A 21,658-nucleotide genomic window follows, 5' to 3' on the forward strand; every position below is an offset into this window, starting at 1 on the left:
AATACTGCACGTTATTTGAAATGACGGTTGATCGTAAGTGTATTTATAATTATCGGAACGGTCTATAGACCTGCTACATAAAGCCCGTTCTGTCTCCCCTGTGACTGAGAAAGCAGTTAAAATTGCACTTGCTCTACCATGGAAACATGAACGATTGAACGCTTGTTCAGCACATTACGTCGCACATAGGGGTATTTTGAGTGAAAAGTTGGAAAAAATTATTTTCATGCACAATAACGCTGAAATTTTCATATTAAGCAGTTTCTATGTCTTTAATAATATCTACGTAGCAGTGATAAATAACTTTTCTTATACAAGTTTTCAATATCATTTATATAGAATCGTAGTACTAGCCTCGCAATTGACCTGTACACCAAACAGTTGACCACGAAGTAATGATTAATAATAACACGTAATGATAATAATGAAGTAATGATTAATAATAACAAAATTCGAGATCCGAATCGGAATGTAGTTCTGAAGTTTTGCTTTTATGCAGACAGCTTCAATAGTCTGTATTGAAGTTTATTTTTGTAACTGGGAGTTTATTTTTGTAACTGAGAGAGTGATCTCTTCACGCACACAGTGTATAACGACTTATTATATCTACAGTGGCGCAAGCGATGAGACACGTCAGTTGCTGGCTACATTGCCCGCTTTACTAAACTTAAAATGTAAGTCATATGACAAAAATGAAATTAGTTCGTAAAGTAAATTTAGTTTGGAGTCTAGCCAGCAACTGACGTGTCTCATCGCTTGCGCCACTGTAGATATAATAAGTCGTTATACACTGTGTGCGTGAAGAGATCACTCTCTCAGTTACAAAAATAAACTTCCACCGGGCAGTGTGTGCAGTTCATCGTTGGCGTGCTGAGATACGGGAACACAATAGTAGGAGGGGGATTCGACTTTGGTTTAGAACTAGTTATACGTTTCCCAGTAGTGTAATTGGCCAAAACACCTTGCCGGAGACAACGGAGATTGCGGGTTTGAGTCCCGTCTAGACGAGGGAAAATTTTTTCTAAGCCTAAAGGTCACACCCTCTATTCCCGTTCATTTTCGCATCCTCGCAAACTGCATACATTGCCCGCTTTACTAAACTTAAAATTTATTCCAATTTTTGCACTCAAATACCCCTATGTGCGTCGGGTGAAAACCTGGCTGAGGTCAACAATATTTGAACAGCGGTTGAGTGCTCTCTGCTTGCTGAGTGTTCATCGGCAGATGGTCAACAACAATCGTGAAAAAACACATGAACCGCTTCCGGAGCGTTTGACGTTTGATGCCCGAAGATTTTATTGAGAATCTTGATTGTGTCTTCAATCTTCACGTCCTTGGGAAGCTGTGACAGGATGTAGTTGATATAGCGGCTGTGCGAATGGGTGTCCAGCTTCCGAAGAAGTAAACGTACCTTCGCCGCATCATTCAGCTGGCCTGCATCGTTCCCGAAGAGGTCCTGGTAGCGAAACTCTTCGTCGAAAACAAACTGGATGATGTTCGAAGAGAGAGACTCCAAAATCTGTTAAGTTCACCTTCACCTAATCATACTTACAAGCTACGATAATCTACCAATACTAGGCTTGAAAAAAAGCAACTAGGGCTAGAATTTGATTCACTTCACTGGATTTACCGTGTACGACGGTATAGCACATTTGATCGCTTGTTAATGAGCTTGAGTTAGTTTACTTTTGTTCCTAACCCCTATTGTGTCATCGATATCGGCGATCAATGAGATGTGACTGTTAACCCTCTAGTGCCCAATCACTATGAATTTTTATAAACATTTTTTAAGTATTGATTGAAGCTTTTTAGAGGTGTAAGCGTAGACCATCTAAAGGAGGCACTGGGCACTAGAGGGTTAAGATTGATTGCTGTCTGATCAGTGTGGATGATGAGATGCCTGGCCAACTAGGGATGGCCAACAATGACAAATTTTGACGTTAAGTGTTCACCATCACGCGTACATGGGAAATAAAAAAAACCTGATGGGTCCCTACGTCATGCTTTAAACAGAGTTTCAGCTCAACAAAGATTAAATGAGATTAGTTTAGTGAATGAATTTCAACTAATTTAAGTAAACTTAAAATTAACTTGATGCTCAGAACCAATATTCCGGGTAAATAACACTCCGTACAAAAGGCTTTTTCCAACCTACGTAGGTTCCTCGAGGCATTATACATATAATCTGTGAGCATTAAATTGAAAATTCAAAATGAAGATATTTTGCTTCATCATCATCATGCCAAACTCTTCGGTTTGTTTCGCTGCCCGTTTTGTGCACAGAAAATCATACGAGTGTATTACTTCATCTGCTCACTAACAATAATAAAGATACATAGGCTACGTAAGTGTAAACATTTAGTTGTGTGTGACATTTAGAGTTACTCTTCGATATAATACTCGAACCAGCCACTTCCACTTCTCACTCAAATATTTCCCAAAATATTACTAAATAGCAACGAAAATAATTTTGGCCAGGTTTTTACTCGAGTTACTCCTCTGTGCAACGCAAGGATGTGCAAGTTGAGGATAAAGGGTCGGTTCTTCAACTACAGTATCATCAACGTGCACTGCCCACCTGAAGGAAGACTTGACGACGAGAAAGAAGCGTTCTACGCGCAGCTGGAGCAAGTCTACGATAGCTACCCGCGACGGGACGTGAAAGTCGGGGACATGAATGCTAAGGTAGGAAGGGAGCCAATGTACAGCCGGTGATCGGACCAGATAGTTTGCATGCCGTGTCTAATGAAAACTGCCATCTGTGCTTAAACTTTGCGGCCTCCCGTGGTATGGTAGTCCGAAGTAACTTCTTCCCCCCGCAAAGGTTTCTACACATCCACCTGGAGATCACCCGACCAACAGGCAGAGAACCAAATCGACCACATTCTGATCGACGGCAGGTTCTTCTCCGCCATCATCAACGTTCGCACCTACCACAGTGCGAATGTAGCTTCGGATCACTACCTAGTAGTTGTGTGCATGCGCTCAAAACTATCGACGGTGTATAACACTCGCCGAAGTCAAACGCCGCGAACAAATATTGAGCAACTGCGGGACGTCGAGGCTGCACAGGAATACGCGCAGCAGCTGGAGGCAGCGCTATCCACGGAAGAGCAGCTTGGCGCAGCTACTATTGAAGATGGCTAGAGGAGCATCCTATCCGCCATAGGTAGCACTGCTTTAGCGCTCCGAATCATAGAAATGACTGGTTTAACGGCGAATACAAACGGTTAGTCAAGGAGAAGAACGCAGCACGGGCGTGAATGCTGCAACACCGTACGAGAGCGAATGTGGAACGATACCGACAGGCACGGAACAGCAAAAACTCGGTCCTCCGAAGAAAGAAGCGCCAGCAAGAGGATCGAGATCGCTTAGCGATGGAAGAGCTGTATCAAGTTAACGACACTCGGAAGTTCTACTAGAAGCTGAACAGCTCCCGTAAAGCCTTCGTGCCGCACACCGATATATGCCTGAGCTTGGATGGTAACCTCCTTACAGACGAGTTTGAGGTAATCGAAAGGTGGAAGCAGCACTTCGACGAGCATCTAAACGGCGATGCAGTAGAGCGCGAGGACGGTATGGCAACTGATCTTGGTGCACGAGCAGAAGACATTAAGGTTCCAGCCCCTGATCTCTTGAAGGCAGAGGAGGAGATTGGCCGGCTGAAAAACAATAAAGCCGCTGGAGTGGACCAACTTCCCAGCGAGCTATTGAAATACGGTGAAGAAACACTGGCTAGAGCCGTGCTCTGGGTCATTGTGAAGGTTTGGGAGGAAGAACGAGTACCGGAAGAGTGGATGGAAGGTATTGTGTGTCCCTTCTACAAAAAGGGCGACAAGCTGGAGTGCTGCAATTACCGGGAAATCATTCTGCTAAACGCCGCCTACAAAGTACTCTCCTAAATACTCTACCGTCGACTATCACCATTTGCGAAGCAGTTCTTGGGCCACTACCAGGCGGGATTCATGGGTGCCCGCGCCACCACGGATCATATATTCGCGGTTCAGCAGGTGATGACAAATGCCGCGAATATAACGTGCCCACGCATCGTTTGTTTATAAATTTTAAATCAGCGTACGACACAATCGATCGAGACCAGCTAGTGCAAATTATGGACGACTACGGATTTCCGGACAAACTAACGCGGTCGGTCAAAGCGACGATGGATCGAGTGATGTGTGTAGTTCGAGTATCGGGGGTATTCTCGAGTCCTTTTGAAATCCGAAAAGGTTTAAGGCAAGGTGATGGTCTCTCGTGCCTGATGTCTAACATTGCCCTGAAAGGTGTCATTAGAAGATCGGGGATTGACACGAGTGGCACGATATTCCAAAAGCCGGTTCAACTGTTTGGTTTCGCCGACAATATCAGCATTGTGGCTCGGACCTTTGTGAAGATGGTGCATTCGTACATCGGACTAAAGGCCGAATCCAAACGGATTGGAATGGTCATCAATGCATGGAAGATGAGGTACATGAGAGGAAGGGGTTCACGAGAAGACAGTGCTAACCTCCCACCTCGAGTTCAAATTGGTGGTGATGAAATCGCGGTGGTCGATGAGTTCGTGTATCTGCGCTCGCTGGTAACTGCCGACAACGATACCAGCAGAGAAATTCAACGGCGCAGAATTCGTCGGCGGAGAATTCGTCGCCGCACCAAGTTAACCATCTACAAAATGCGGATCAGTCCGGTAGTCCTTCACGGGCATGAGACATGAACTATGCTTGTGGAGGACCAATGCGCCCTTGCGGTCTTCGAGCGGAAGGTGTTGCGTACCATCCTTGGTGGACTGCGGATGGAGAATGGAGTGTGGAGAAGGCGAATGAACTACGAATTGCAGGAGCTGCTAGGGAAGCCATCTATCGTCCACACCGCTAATATTGGCAGATTTGCGGTGGGCTGGGCATGTTGTAAGGATGTCAGACGACAGCCCGGTAAAGATGGTTCTTCAATCCAATCCGTCATGGACGAGACGGGGAGGTGGTCAGCGGACAAAGTGGATCGATCAGATGGAAGACGACCTGCGGACCCTACGCAGACTGCAGAGCTGGCGAACAGCAGCTATGGACCGAGTGGAATGGAGACGACTCTTACGTACAGCAAAGGCCACACCACGGCTTGGTAAGTTGATGCTTACCAAACAGTTAAGGTAAGTTGTTGTTGAGTCGAAATAGATAAATCCACAGCCAAATTACATCCGTCAAGTATTTTTAATGCAGTAACCGCGTTTTTGCCTTTGTAAACACGAGACCAGTTGATAAACCCGTATGAAATTTTGCTTACATGCATACGCTGTGGAATATATCGTAACAGTATGAAAACTCAAGCGAGGATGAAAAGGACGACGAGACAAGTTTATATATTGTATACAATCATTACTAACTGATTGGTGTACATTGAGGTGGCAAAGGAAATTGACTATTGGAGTTTTATTTAGAAGTAGTGTTCAAAGTTTCGTCCTCACAAACAATCAGCAAAATTTCGATTTTATGGATAACACCCGATCTCGACGTTTTATACATTTCTAATAACCCGTTCACATGATGTAATATCGTCAATCTTGATTTTAAACCTAATACTCCAAATTTCCCGTGGAAGCTAGATGTATGGGTTCTAATTTCAAAATACGCGATATCACGTGATATCTGCTATAGTGTGAACAAGGCATAAGACATTTGGAACAAAAAAAATCTATTACAAACTGTGCTTTTCGTCATAAGTCAAAAAGTAAATTTTAACCAAATAGTCTCGAATTCCGATTAAGCTGAAATTTTGCAGTGCATTGGATGTATACTATTTTGGACATTAGCCAACATTATTTCATATTTGCTTCCTCTGCAAGTGCACTTTTCGACAATCGGCTTTCGTAGACACGTTGTTTACTATCGCTGTGGGTGTTTACTATCATGAAAAACTGTTGTCCCGATTTAAGTAAAAATGGCATATGCACCATTTTTTTGATTTAGGTAAAAATGACATATGCGCCGATTTTTCAATTATGAGTAGCGGGGTGCTCGTTAACTCAAATATTGAAAAAGTTGAATTGGTCGTGTATATGCCGTGCTGTATTCTGTTTGGCATGGTGTCGCGCTCGCCATTTTTGTTTTTTTATTTGAGTTTGTGCTGCGGATGTTTCGATTTCTTTATGAATCATACAGGTTCGGATTGCTCTTAGTGCATCTGAAACAATGGGATGAGCGACAACGAAAACTCTTAGTAGAAAAAAAACCGCCACGTGGTAAAAGAAGAAAGCTAGAAATTGAAAAAGCCGTATCGTTAGAAGATTTAAGCTTACACCGAACAAAAATCGATTTTTTGTTAAATCGGTTTTCCAAACCCGAATTTTTTTTTAAAACCGATTTTTTTAAATTTCGATTATTTGATTTAGGCGAATCGCTTTTCTCCCAAAGATCGCCCTTTACTAGTAGTATTTTGACCCTATTAACTATAAAGGTCTCTCTCAAATGAAATTCGAACATTTTGGTTTTTATCTCAAAGCAAAACAATTTTGTTGTTTCAGTAAACTTACCGACACCAAGTTATGAAATTGGAAACGTTGTCTCTAGCAAAAAATGTACCACTTTTGGCCGCAGGTAAAAAATGAACGTTGCCCATTCTTAATACTGGACCGGCTAGTCCAGAAGTTATTGATTTTGTCATTGATTTATTACGAGCCTGTCTTCGTGTAATATATTCTTCGGCTGCTTGACGAACATTGTTCGCATGCTGCAAAGAAAAAAAGAAAAGAAAAAAACAAATCAAATCGGAAGTTCAATTGGTATTTATCTTTTCAGTATCATTTAAAAGATTCCATTACAATTGAACTTTTAGGTTTTCAGGACTAGTTTCGGACTCGGAATATGAATGTCGCCTAAACATTCATAAACAGCTCATTTTTGACATCCTCTCTCTTTATGTAAGAAAACCCAGCATCGCCAATTACCTGCCCATGAAAAAACGTAACGCTGCATTCCTTCATCCCCAAATTGATAGAATAAGATTTTTCATCTGAACCTAAGACCATTAAGCTATCGGTTGAGTCTTTCAGAAGAAATCTGAGCAACATTAGTTTCACATTTTAGCGTGTAACTTTCAAACGCTCATCGAATCGTAACAAAATTTGATAGTGATCTACACTATACCTTTCACCTTCCAAATGGTATCAATTTTTTAGTATGGACCAATTAAACCAAAAATGAACTTAACCCGCAAATACCCGGGACGGAACTTGTTTTTTGAAAATGCTCGTTCTCAGCACTGGAACGGCCGATTTGAGAAAACTTGAAATTTTATTCAAGGGGAATAGTAGCTCTAAGTTTTGGCAAAGGTGCCACCCCTCTGGACCTCTCCCCGTTTTTGTGAGATGCAAATATGTCTGTGTTTTTTCCTAATTTTTCAAACAGATTGAGCAAACACTGGGAATTTTCATACGTATCTCTTGACTGCTTCTGTGTCCGTCTTTTTCATAGGGATAGCAACCAGAAAACGTGAGTAGTTATCCGTCAAGACCAATGCCTTCCAGTTGTGCAGGTCCGATGCTGACGAAAAATTCATCGATACATAATACCAAGGATTGGTCGGCAGATCTGCCATCACTATGGGAGGTGGACTGCTATATGCCGTAACCAGCTGACATTCAGGACAGCTTTTTACAAATTCTTCGATCTCACGATCCATGCTCGGCCACCACAAACCCTGTCTCAATATGTTTTTCATTGTGGACATGCCAGGTTGACTTCGGTGCGCCAGATGCAAAGCGCGTGGTCGCAATGCTAAAGGTAACACCATCCTCTCCTCTTTCATAAGGATATCTCCTTGCAGGTACAGCTTCTTCTGAAACGGCTGATATTTCTTGACCTCTGATGGCCACTTTTCGTCTGTACCAAGGTTAGCAATTACAGTCTGAAGCTCAGAACCTTTCACTAAATCTTCTTTCACCTGTCCGCTAGTCAAAACTAATAGTTGGTTACTGATCGTGCCAGGGTTCGCAGTAACCGAACACAGTTCGTGGTCTTCCGCATACGCTTCATATTGAGAATCATCTCTTCCGTCACCAATTCGTGAGGCGGCATCCGCTATATTGTCACAACCAGCTACATGCTCGAAATCGCAACAAAAGTGATCCGTCCGAAGAAGTCTGCTCTGGTCATTATTCTTTTTCCTACATATTTACAATCTTTGTTTCTTATGAACATCGAAGCTTCACTGTCAGAGCGCAATATAAAACGACGACCAAGTAAGTAGTATGCGAAACGTTCCATCGACCAAACAATGGCAAGTCCCGATAAGAAGAGCATAACTGAAAAATTACAAAATTCTTTCAACGCGAGATACAAATAACATATTTTGATACAATTTTGTATTTTTCCATATAATTTCGATAACAAAATTGAATCTGAATGTGTTATAAAAACAAAACCTGAAATGAAGTAGTTCTGAAACAAGTCTAACTAATTTTTCGTTTTTATCAAAACCTGTTGTTTCTAACAATGTTTGTTATTATATTGTACTATTTACTATCTAATTTTGTTAGATAGCTGATACATTAGTAACAAATTTTGATATGTGTTTGATACTAGTAGAATCAATTCTGTTATAATTTCTGTTATATTAACACCTAACGGGATCAAATTGAAAACACAGCCTGTAAGGTTTTTCCCGCAACAAACTAACAGCTTCTGTTACATTTTTGTTTTTTTCTTTCTGTTCGGGGTGCCTCCCGATGCAATTGAGGATATCGGCTCTCAGCACCCGTCAAGCTTTTAGACGCACAAGCAATGATGCGTCGTCGTCCCGAGCTTCGATCCACCTGGACCAAGATTGCTCCAAGGCCCCAAGGCGAGGCATCCGAGTAAAGTATGGTCGTATCTCTTTCATCGAAGTATCCTCGTGTGACCAAGTGCATCTCCGCTTCAGTTTTGAGATGATCAAACGCTCACGGGTAAAAATATTTTCCCGTTTTCATGACCTTTCAGGTCATGAAATCATGAATGTTGTTTTCCGACAGAATCATGACCTATGACTCATGATATCATGATGTCAACCCCGAATATCATGAGCTATGCAAAGCGTTTTCAAGAATGTGACTCATGGCTATTATAAGCGTAACACATCGCTGTCGCATGGACTTATAGAATCATGAGTTATGACTCATGATACCATGGATTGGACACTGAATATCATGAGCTACTCAGAGCGTTTTTATAAGTACGACTCATGACTGCCATAAACGTAACACATATCTGTCAAACTGTGCGCCGGTATATTCAGTGATTGCAAGTTTAGAAACCGTGATTAATACCGTAGGTGGACTAGCATATTTCATGTGCAAAACAAGGTTTTCGCGAGTGAACTTGTTGATAAAACATAAGACGAGTGTTCGGTTGCATAAATTTACTCAACACAGTATTATCAAGTGCGGTTGAAACTGAAACAACTGTGGCAGAGAACATACGATTGCTGCTAGAATTGATGGATAAGAAGCTGTGCGGCGAGTGTCATCTGCCTATTAATGATTTGAAACTAGTGCCCCGCGGTTTCTGCGATGCCTTTCGTCACATCGGCTAGCAATGTTGTGCAATTAACGGTCGTGCCCACAAGGATTTGCTCGCACAAGGGAAGGCAATGCTTATTTGTCCCACCGGTAAAGATAAATTAGGCGGTAGAAGAATTTGTGCTAACTAAATAATGTGCCGGCTGTGCCAACGAATGCTGTTCAATTTAAACAGCTGTGTGTGTACGTAATTCTGCAAGCCGCGGCAGTAGCTCGATCGATTTTGAATGATCTTTCGGTTCGGAAACGGAAAAGGGGACAAAATTTGTGTTTTTTAATGCTTATAAGCCGCTTAGTTTCCAACGCATTCCCGTCGTTTTTGTAGCAATCAATTGAAAATTATCCACGCATGAGCCCTCAAATACAGACAATTGTAATTTGATTATTTTAACTATTGTAGGTAGCGAACGGCTTCGGCAGTGGTTAAGATTGCTACAGAAGACCTGCCGAAGCCTTTCGCTACCCTACTATTGAAAATTGTTATTGAAAAGTGTTAAAATAACAAGAAATAAAACAAAATTTATTAAAAAGTCTTGAAAAAGCAATCAGTTTACTAGTGAAGGATGGATGCTAACTATGTAGCGGGCAGCAGCGATAGCGAGTACCAGTAGCGGTAGTAGTAGCAGCGTCAGCGGTAAGTGTAACGGTATTACCTTTTCTAGTAAAAAGCTGCTTATGTGCGGTAGCGACAATTCCTCCAGTGAAAAACTGCCGTATTTTGGCAACACACAAACGGGGGTGTTGGCAATCCAAATCTGTCTGTTGTAAAATTTTTAGTCCGAAAACAGCTTTTAATGTCAGGAATAGCACAGAGATGCGATCAGTATCATATCCTGAATTGAATTAAAAAACTAATTGTCCTTTTAAGGATGAACTAAATAGTCAATTGAAGAGTTAAAATTTTGTCGTTCATACATTACACCTTAATCAAAATGTTGGTGTGCCTTGATATAGACGATCGTAAATTCGATATGATCTTCATGTCTCCGTACGAGTTCGAAATTTAAATGTGCACCAAGCAACAAATAACTGAGTGACCAACTTTCTTATAAGTAGACCCTGTTGATGTTTTCCACAATAATGCGAAGGAGCCCAGTTTAGAGCAACCATCAACGTCAAACATTAGTTCTACTATTCAGGATGTCCATGATGTTCAACATATTGCTTTCTGAGAGAATTTGAGGCGACATTTTGACGACAACTTATAAACATTTATGCATCTGATAGGACAAGCTTGTACTAAATTCACACAGTTTACCTTACTATAATCGATCCGCTGCATCACGCCACGCCATTCCGATGCGTCTTGAAACAATTATTTTTGGCTGATCGTGCTCGCGAGTAGGGGAGTGCACGCGAATAAGAAAGTAAATAGGAGTGTGTATCCATGGTTTCGGGAGCGAACAAAACTCGCAAGCGTCAACACTCGGTGGTGTGAAATTAAGGAAGTGTGAAAGAACGAGAGGCAGTTCGAATGGTGGAGGTACTCCATTGTGTGTGTGATTTCGGTAGTGGTGAGAACACTACTTGGAGTATCGCATGCTTGTTTAGAGCGAGTTTAGCAACACTGGAGCATACAACCATGAACCATTTGTAGTTAAAAAAAACTTTAAAACAAGGTGTTTTCCTTGTTTTGTGTTGCAAAATAATTTTTTTTTGGTGTATACTTTTATCGGTAAGATAAAACTGTTATCTGCAACTTTTCTGAAGAAGTCACACCGATTAAACAAACCGTTCTGTCTCTAAAAATATTCTTTAACCATCCATAAGGCAATCCACGGGTGACGTTTCACTGCTTGTACGTTTGTAATTGTTTTTTCAAGTTGCAAAACCAAAACACAAAATCTTTTAATGCCGAAAAAAAAATCTAAAGTGATTTTTTATTATTGGGTAAAGGATTGTCACTAACCATACTGGAGCAACCGATCGTTTGTTTTTCGTGCTTTCCGATCCGGGTTGCATCCAAGTTGCGACCGTTTGAACATACCTAAGGCTGTCAAAAGTTGAAAACTAACTGAAATCAGCTGACCGCACCTGTCTCGTCGATTGCCTTAGCAACATCCAGAAATTAAAAACTTAATTTTTGGACCCCCACCCTCCCATATGTAACGAAAAGTAAAGCCAAAACATACCCTCCATAAAAATTACGTAACGCTGTAGAAGAATATGCCAAATAAAAATGCTCATATTTGGAAAGTCTCCCCATGGATTTTTTGTTACGTAACGCTGATCTTACCTCCCCCTCCCCTAAATAACAAATCGTAATGCCAAAAAATGTATCCCCCATCCCTCCTATAGGTATTACGTAATTTATGGATGCCGCCAAATTATTCGTGACCAAAAACAAAAAATAATAATAGCACAAAATGACATCTTCAGCCCATAAGAACAGCTATGCAAAGTGCAAATGCAATGCTATGCAAATGACATTTAAAAAAAATAGATGAGAAACATTTTGTGTTCTGTAATGTCATCAATAAAGATTTACAGTACTTTTTTCAGGAAAAATAAAATCCGTTAGGAAAAACGATCAAAAATGGTTTAAATGTTATTATAAATTGATTAGGGTATCGAACGTCTTTGGCAGGTTTTTGCATAATACTACTGCAGAAAAGCTGCCAAAGAAAACTTATTAATTTATGTTTAACTTCGATTTGCCGTGCAAATCATAAATAATACTGACTGTCGAACTTGTTACTACAAACGCAAATCCTCAAACCCGTAACGGTTTGGCATCTAAGACCGTGAAAAAATCTGATCTTTTACGATTTTTAGTTTTAAGTTGAAAAGATATATTTTCAATAATTCATAATCATGAATCAAATTCCAACTTATCAGAGTGATGAATCCAATTCAAAGTTTATGAACTTTATCCTAAGTTTAATGAATTTTTATTGTAGTTTCATGAAATAAATTACTGACTTCATAAACCCAAACACGAATTCAAATATAATGTCTAATTTCATTCGTGGAACGCTAGATCACATGAATAATATTTTCGGTTTCGTGATCGATAAATCATGACATTAAGATTCAATGAACCAAAGTGAAGTTTCATAAATTAAATGTACACCCAGTCCGCACAAATGCAATGAATGCCAAAAGCTATTTTCAAATGCAATCCAATTTTCATGGAGAAAGTATGTCGCCTACCCCTTAAAATTTTCGCGCGCCTTCCCAAAAATTAGGTTTTGGATAGTATTCGTAAAATTATAAATATTTTAGAAACACTAAAAATGAAATTTATTGTTTTTTAAGCGTCTGTCTGTTAATGGATAACTCTTGTTGTAATTTTGTTACAAAATATATGAAAATTATCAAAGAAAACTTCTAAATCATATTATGGTTTAATTTTATAATATATGTACTACTTTCGTCAAGCATTGCCTCCATTTTAGTGAGCCAACAAACTTTTGGTGCTCGTCACCAATTCTTGGTGACTTTCGTAAAAAAGAAGCATTCCTCTTAATAACGGTTATGAATCATTTCTTTATTCTTCAATTAACGTCAATTAATACGGGGAGTCTTTTGAGACTAATCGAACGTTAGTTTCAAGAAATATATGACCTTATTAATTTCAACTAATCTTTTCGAAGCTACTTGATTAAAAAGGATAGTTACTAAAATTCCGCGAAATTTTTGAAAAGATCACATATTCGTAACAATATTCGACAGATTCTTTACAAAAGTCACGGTGACTAAAAAGTAACATTTTTTGATTGAAGCCCGATGTTAACTTTTTCTGATATTTATTTAAACTAGAAGAGATGATTACCAAAATCACTGCGACAATGTTAATAACTTATAAATTTTTTTTTCAAAGGGTCACAAATTCTATTGAACAAAACTTTTGACAAATATTCTCTCACACAAGTCACAGTGACTAACAGAGGAAACTATTCCTATGAAGGTCACCATGAAGTTATCAGAAAAATTAAAATGTACCTTTTAATGACTTAGTGACTATTCTAAAACAACATACCACTTGTACTTCAAATTATCACCGTGACTACTTAATGGAAAAAATAATTTCGTTTCACAAGTGGAATAATTTCGCCTGTGACCCTTCAGAGAAGAATAAATAAATTTTAGTTCAATTATCACAGAGACAAAATAAAAGAAAAATTTGTTTTACAATCATAGCGCTAGTGTCTTTTGTAAGAAAACTAACACAAGTTTTTCTATAAAAAGTAATGGTTACTCGCGTACAAAAACTATTTCCATATCATTTTTAAAACATTCGGGGGACAATTGTAAGAAAAAAGTCTTATTTTATTTGTGACTCTCGTGCGGATTGGGCAATTTCGTGAATCGGATCGCACAAATCATGATTTCATGAAACTAGCCCTTTCAATCATGAGTTCAATTCATGGTTTCCTAAATCAAAGCAAAGTTTTAGAAATCGAACACCCGATTTCATGAGTCAAATGCTATATGTCCCGACTCGCAACTCATATTCATAAATCAAAATCATGGTTCCAGTAACCAAAGCAAGAATTCATAAATCGAACACCCGATTTCCCGTAGCCAGAACAAGAATTCATAAATCGAGCGCCCGACTCCATGAGTCAAATGCTATATGTCCTGACTCGCAACTCATGATTTCATAAATCAAAATCATGGTTCCAGTAGCCAAAGCAAGAATTCATAAATCGAACACCCGATTCCTGGAGTCAAATGCTAAATTGCATGACTCATGACTCATAATTTCACGAGTTCAGCTCATAATTTCATGGGTTAGAATAAGCCAAAGCAAAAATTCATAGACCAAACACTCGATTCCCGGAGCCAAATGCTCTATTTTATGACTCGCATTTCATGATTTCATAAATCACAATCATGGTTCCATGAGTCAAAGTGAGATTTCATAAATTGAACGCCCGATTTCATGAGTCAAATGAGTCAAATTTCATGACCCATATTTCATGGTTTCAATCCAAATTACTCATGATGTCAGCAAAACAGTAACGCACGGGGTGCGTTACGGACAATTGGCTCATGACTCCATGAGTCTTTACTCATGGTGTATATTCATACCATGAAAATACATCCAAATCATGAAATCATGAGTCATTTTGCCCGTTTTCGAGATTTTATTTCTACCCGTGTATTTGATGTTCTTCGTTACACACAAATTTAGTAGTCGACGATAGAAGGTTCCGAAGCGGTTTGGTTTTATGAGAGAAATTTTTAAGAACGGGCTGATGAACGTCAGCATTCACAAAAAACTGCGCACTTCCGAAACATCCTTTGGATTTTTGAACAGCTTAATATCGGATATTTTATTGGCCGCCGGTAGAATTCCCGACCCATCAATTGTAAACCCAAGGAAATCTACCGAAATCTGATTGAATGCGGATTTCTGCTCATTTATTGTCAAATTGTTTCTCAAAAGAAGACTTTCGCAACAAACATTTGTAATTCTTCTAGAGTGCGCCCAAAAATCAAAATTTTGTTCAGATAAATGCCTTTTTTACAATCTAGTAGAAGAGTTTCCATTACCCTTTGGAATAACTCCGGAGCACATGACAAGCCGAATGGTAATCATTTAAAACGCATGAACTGATTCGCTGTCATAAACGTGGTAAAATGTCTCACTTCTTCATGAAGCTCGACATGAAAATAGGCCTCCTTTAAATCTATGTAGCATGGTGAAGAACATTTTGCCACTTCCGTTCGGAATTTCTGCCCAAATTTTCTCCAGTGACGGCATTGGATAGGGTTCCCTAATTATGGTCTTATTAACCGCCCGATAGTCCACATTGCACATTGCGAAAATCATTTGTGCCCTTTGGAACCAACACCATAGGTGACACGTAAGATATGACATTCTGCTCCTTATCGGCTCTTTCGATGATCCCTCTGATCTGCAAGAAGACTTTCGCAACAAACATTTGTAATTCTTCTAGAGTGCGCCCAAAAATCAAAATTTTGTTCAGATAAATGCCTTTTTCACAATCTAGTAGAAGAGTTTCCATTACCCTTTGGAATAACTCCGGAGCACATGACAAGCCGAATGGTAATCGTTCAAAACGCATGAACTGATTCGCTGTCATAAACGTGGTAAAATGTCTCACTTCTTCATGAAGCTCGACATGAAAATAGGCCTCCTTTAAATCTATGTAGCATGGTGAAGAACATTTTGCCACTTCCGTTCGGAATTTCTGCCCAAATTTTCTCCAGTGACGGCATTGGATAGGGTTCCCTAATTATGGTCTTATTAACCGCCCGATAGTCCACATTGCACATTGCGAAAATCATTTGTGCCCTTTGGAACCAACACCAGAGGTGACACGTAAGATATGACATTCTGATCCTTATCAGCTCTTTCGATGATCCCTCTGATCTGCATGTTGTGAAGTTTGTCATTCATAGCGCTCTCAAAAGCTTTAGGTATGTTGTATCTTATAACCTGTTTTGGGGGCACGGATGGGTCGATTCGAAAACGAACACCAGCGATTTGAATTTTTGGAAATTCCTGATTTTCTGTAATTTTTACATTTTCCACACAATTGATTTGCCTGTCATTAATTTGCGGTCGTCCAATGCGAATCAAATTTGAATTGTATGCCGTTTCATAGCTTAGAAGGGAAAGCTGCGTTCCTCTCACAACAAAAAAATTCGCCAAAAATGCGGTTAGGCCATCGTTTTTGACTGCAATAAACGCCCTGAAAAAACACTCTATTTCTAACGGGTTACTGTTCGCATAGCCTTTAAGAACCTCTATTGGTTGTAACACGACATCCTGGAATACAGTTCGACACTTCCGTTTGATCATTTCCCATAAATGAGTCGTAACCGTACTTACAGTGCACAGTGGTACAGAACGACAATTTAGGCGGAAATGGAGTTTTCGATACATTTTTGTGATTTTAGAGCCATACTTTATATGGCGAAGTTGCTTATTATACTTTGGTCTACATTTAAACTGAGGTGAAAATTAGGGTGGTCCTAGAACCAATGAAATAAACCAACTAAAATTTTTATTTGTGGAAAAATAAAATTTTATTTTCAGTAAAGTTGTAGATCACTTGATTTTAAGCAGCTTTGTTGAAGAATATTTTCTTGTAGCTCTTAAATTGACTGAATTAGAGCAATTTTGCCTAGGGTGGCTCTTAAAAAACGGTTTTTTCGCTCTACTTTGTTTAATTCAATTTTCTCAGTAAAATTATGTTCAGACGACTTTTAAAGCTTTAAAAGACGCAACTTTTGATGGCTATACTTTAACGATATCTTTTATTGGTGAAAAGCTATTAAGCTTTTAATTTTTAAAATACGCCCTTTTCAACTGTTGATTTCTCTGAATGAAGCAGATTAAAAAAATATCTTTTGGTTTCATTTGAAAGAGCAACTTTTGTACTTTATCATAAAAAAAAAATTGGAGATAAGTTATTTCTTAAAATCGAATAAAATAAGTTTGAATATGATCATTTTCAGTCGAAAAAGTAAGGTTTTTACAGCCTAGTTTTTTTTATTTGATAAAACTGATGTACATATTCTTCGGTAAAATTGAAGATAAGCTAATTTTCGAAAAGAGCCACCCTAGGCAAAATTGCTCTAATTCAGTCAATTTAAGAGCTACAAGAAAGTAGTCTTCAACAAAGCTGCTTAAAATCGAGTGATCTACAACTTTACTGAAAATAAAATTTTATTTTTCCACAAATAAAAATTTTAGTTGGTTTATTTCGTTGGTTCTAGGACCACCCTAATTTTCACCTCAGTTTAAATGTAGACCAAATTATAATAAGCAACTTCGCCATATAAAGTATGGCTCTAAAATCACAAAAATGTATCGAAAACTCCATTTCCGCCTAAATTGTCGTTCTGTACCACTGTGCAGTGGTACCTGAATCTACTAAAAACATGACATCTTCCGATCCAATCGTACAACAAACAAATCTCTGATCAGTTAGGCTCTTATTGTCCGTCATATTCGCAGTAATTAACTGTAATGACGATAAAAAAAAAGAAAAAAAAACAAATATGAGTTAAAATTTTATTTAAAAAGAAAATTTATTGTTTGGATTTACAAAATCCCTACTATTCATTTTCATCAATTTCATGAGCATCTACATTATTGCTATGCATCATCGGAAGATTCTTCTTTATCTACCTGATTATTATTTTCCGCTTCTTGTTTCAACTCCTCACGTGAAGCGCTCCTTGCGCTCCGGTTTTACTCGATATCCGGCATTGGTGTTGGTTGGACCATTACGCGATGAAAGACAATATTCTGCGAAGTGCCCTGTTTTTTGGTAGTTGTAGCACCGAACTTTGAACGCACGACAATCTTTCGGTTCATGAACTTGTCCACACTTCGAACAGCGACGACCAGAATTTTCCCGTGAGCTCCAGGTGCGCTTACGATTAAACTCATTCGACTTGAATTTTCTTGCGAAACGATCACGGAACCGTTTCCAATCTTGCTGACCACGACGCATTACTTGCTTCCTATTGATAACTTTTGCTTCAAGAGCATATGCTAATTCCTCACGTGATGTGCTGGGAGCCGCGACTGCCTGCGTCTTGCCTTCGTCTATTTCCTCCTTTATGTAATCCAAATGTTGTTAATGATGCGCCGCAAATCATTTTCAAGAAAATTTGGCATCTTATACAGCTTCCTGCGATCCTTGGCACTGAGCGACGCAAAAGTGCTTGGATAAACTCTTCTGTTCGTTGCTCTTGTCTAAAGTCACAGAACTTTGCTTGATTTTCCAAACGAAGAACCCAGTCAATAAAACATTCCTCGTTGTTCATGCACATCTCACGAAACCGAATCCGTTCCATCGTCGTGTCGCAAGTTTGGTTGAAATATTGATTGATGGCCGCCACTGTAGCCTGATAAATATCTACTCCCGAAGCGAGCACCGTTCTCTGCTGCATTTCAATTACGCTGAGCAGATAATCCCCAGCGAAAATCTTCAATCCAGTGAGCTTTGTTTTCGCATCTACCCGGGCCTTACACAAACTATGCGCTCGAATTGATCCCGATACCGAATCCATTCAGCCTTTCGTTTATTTGTAGGCAGCGATCCATCGAATGGCTTCAATGGCCATGATCCCGAAAGCCATTCCGACTTTTTTTTCGAAGTTTTACGGCGAGAAGCACTCTTACAGGCTTTCAATAAATTCATTTCACTTCCGCTTCCATCTTCTGATGAGAAGTCGGACTCACGCCAAGCTTCGCATCTCTTTGGATTCATTCCACAATTTTATAACCCGAAGTTTAAGACAGCAACGAAACCTTCAAATATTTTTTTTTTGTTTTTGCGACGATAAAGTATGAGTAAGCATAAATACAGCAAAACGAATCGAAACGTCCAAACTATTTTGATCGATAAATCGATATATGTCGATATGCATTTCACTTTCACGTGTTCCTCTCAGAGAAATTTGTTCAAGTAGTGTTGGCAGTTTATTTACATAAAACAAAATAACTTGGCTTAGAGCTTGACTCAGCGCAAGATTTAATTTTTATTTCACTCGGCTTGGAGCTAAACCCAGCGCAAGACTTTCATCTCTGTTTATTTTCTGCTTGGCTTGGAGCTTCACTCAGCGCAATATTAACCTTTCATTTCACTTGGCTTGGAGCTAAACTCAGCGCAAGATTTTCTCTCTTTTTCATGTACTTGGCTTGGAGCTAGACTCAGCGCAAGATTTAATTTCTATTTCACTCGGCTTGGAGCTAAACTCGGTGCAAGATCTCCCTGTTTTCCTACTTAGCTTGGAGCTAAACTCAGTGCAAGTAAGGAATTGGTTGACTGGCAACCATGTGTTTCCCCTTTCTGTGTTGTGTTGCTATTGCGAAAAAAAACACCGAATTCACAATACTTACACGCACTTTTACTAAACATTTCACTCTGATTCAGAAAGTTCACATCATGGCAGGATCGCCAATGTGATATCTAGGAATTCTTTGGGGGTTTCTCATCTATAGTTACTTATATTTTACCAGACGTCTTGCAACAATAACTGTAACTTTCAAACGCTTTTCTAAACTGCCGTAAAACCTCACGTTTTATCCATCGCAATACCACACTCCCCAGAAAGAAAAACTAAATTTATAGCACTGGTAAACACAGTAATATTTTGTAACCGCGCAAAATTACTATACAATTCTAAAATGGCTAGCGTAATAGAATAATAAAGGTAATCACCTCTCTGGTTCCACCTTACGATGGAAAACCAGAAAAAATTAACAACATAATTTCTTCTCTACAGGCTTGCAAAGCACTCATTAACGACCAAAATAAAGCGGTAGCACTACAAACAATCCTTTCCCGTGTGGAACCCAGACAGTATTGACTCTATCATAACTAGATTAAAAGAGAAATTTCCACTGCTGGTCCAGCCTAATACGCTGATTGCGAAACTAAATACCACCGAACAAAGCGATAGTTTTGTCAATTTTGCTGAAAAAATAGAAAAGCTAACTCTCCAACTCGGAAACGCCTATTTAAACGAAAACGAGCCGATAGAAACGGCGGCCGAACTTACCAAAAATGCCGGAGTAAAAGCATTATCAACCGGCGCTAGGAGTAATTACATTAAACAATTATTCAAATTTAGGGAATTCAACTCTCTAACCAAAGCCAAGATTGAATCCGAAAAACCATCAGATACCACAAAAATATTTGCCTACAAACAAAACACTAACAGAGGACCAAGAGACCTGTTCCAAAATAGATATCAGAATAACAAATATGGTAACCGAAATTCCCAAAATTGAAACTATGTATACCAAAAACAACAATACAACCAACGCCAATATAATTATCCCCAACAAAACAACTGGCGGCAAAACTAGTTCAACCCGTAAAGACCCGGGACACCCAAGTAACAATTCTATAGCTACTTGGTTTTCTAACGGTTTTATCACAGCAATGAATATTACCAACGGTTTTATGGCGGTTAAACCCATTGCCAAAAATAGCAAGTCGTAATGAACACTGTTAGCTGTCAATAAAACTCTAATAAAACTTCCAATAAAACCGGCAAGAGTCAATGCGATTTTGCTTTATTATTGGTTTTATTATTACTATCTATTGCCCCATAAAACCACTCCAGCTTGCTGTCATATAACATAGAAACCAGTTTTATTGCGGTCATTCAAATGCCCAGCTTTAACCTGTCAAACTTGTAAACAAATATATGCAGGCAATGATATACATACAGGTGAGACAAAAGCGGCTGAGTTGGTTTAGTGTGATGCAGAATTCTGTCGCAGTCTCCGTAAGATGTGTGTAAAATGCTTTAGAGCATCTTGCAGCGCATTTGTGAACCTTGATGACGTAGAACTCCAAAAATCTGATAAAGTAACACAGCAAACTTAGTACTTTTCAACAATTTAAGTCGTATTGCATTCTTTTAGCGGTTTTCATGACCAATTTCGCAAAACTGCTGTTAAAACTAGAAATACTATCAAAACCTTCTGATAACCGCACCCTTGCCAAGCTTATTGAAGCAATTATAAGAATGGCAATAAAACTGCTTTAAAACCACATGGAAAGAGTACCGCATACTATAAGCAGCTGGCATTACCTCTTTAAGAGCGCAATAAGTTTGGTTGCATTATTGCGCTCTGCTAAAGCAATGCAAAGCCTTGGTGCTACATTCCGATTCGGAACTTGACCTTCTGTTTACTATACACAGACTTCGCAGCCAACTGTTGAGTGTACAGGACAATTGCGGGGCTAGCGCTACGATCCTACTGACACTAACAGTCTCTCCTGAGCCGAGACTCGAACCTACGACAACTGGCTTGTTAGGCCACCATCGTACCTCGAGACCAGCTGGGGAGGCTGCGCTCTGCTACTTGCCACAATAAGTTCACATCAACTTCTCATTGCTTGACAGCAACCGTAATAAGTTGATTTGTTGTGCCGTTCCTGCACACACACCAGGACATCACGCCACTTTTTTTAATAAGGAAATCTCTCGTCGCGGAAGAAATGTTTCACCTGTGTTGGTTATCATCGTGCAATCGATTTTATTTGATGGTGATATTGTAGAAAGATAAGGAATAAGGAGGGTTTTCTGGTAGGTTTTGTAGCTCTCAAGCATATGCGCATGAAATTTTGTCGTGCATTTTGAGAACATATGCGCTTA

General features: G+C 39.3%; 1 protein-coding gene across 26 annotated transcripts in view; it reads right to left on the reverse strand.

Moving 5' to 3' along the window:
* Nucleotides 1-21,658, reverse strand: part of LOC129732737 (GAS2-like protein pickled eggs) — a 1,144,034-nt gene that overhangs the window by 1,040,698 nt on the left and 81,678 nt on the right. For 25 of the 26 annotated variants that reach the window (XM_055693913.1, XM_055693917.1, XM_055693914.1 and 22 more), the window contains exon 3: nucleotides 6,527-6,723. In XM_055693913.1, coding sequence (XP_055549888.1) covers nucleotides 6,527-6,723 — 197 coding nt within the window. Of the gene's footprint in view, nucleotides 1-6,526; nucleotides 6,724-21,658 lie in introns of those variants that run through there. The other variant, XM_055693905.1, reaches the window with a different exon arrangement.

This window comes from Wyeomyia smithii, chromosome 3 (assembly GCF_029784165.1).
Source record: "Wyeomyia smithii strain HCP4-BCI-WySm-NY-G18 chromosome 3, ASM2978416v1, whole genome shotgun sequence".
NCBI lineage: Eukaryota > Metazoa > Arthropoda > Insecta > Diptera > Culicidae > Wyeomyia > Wyeomyia smithii.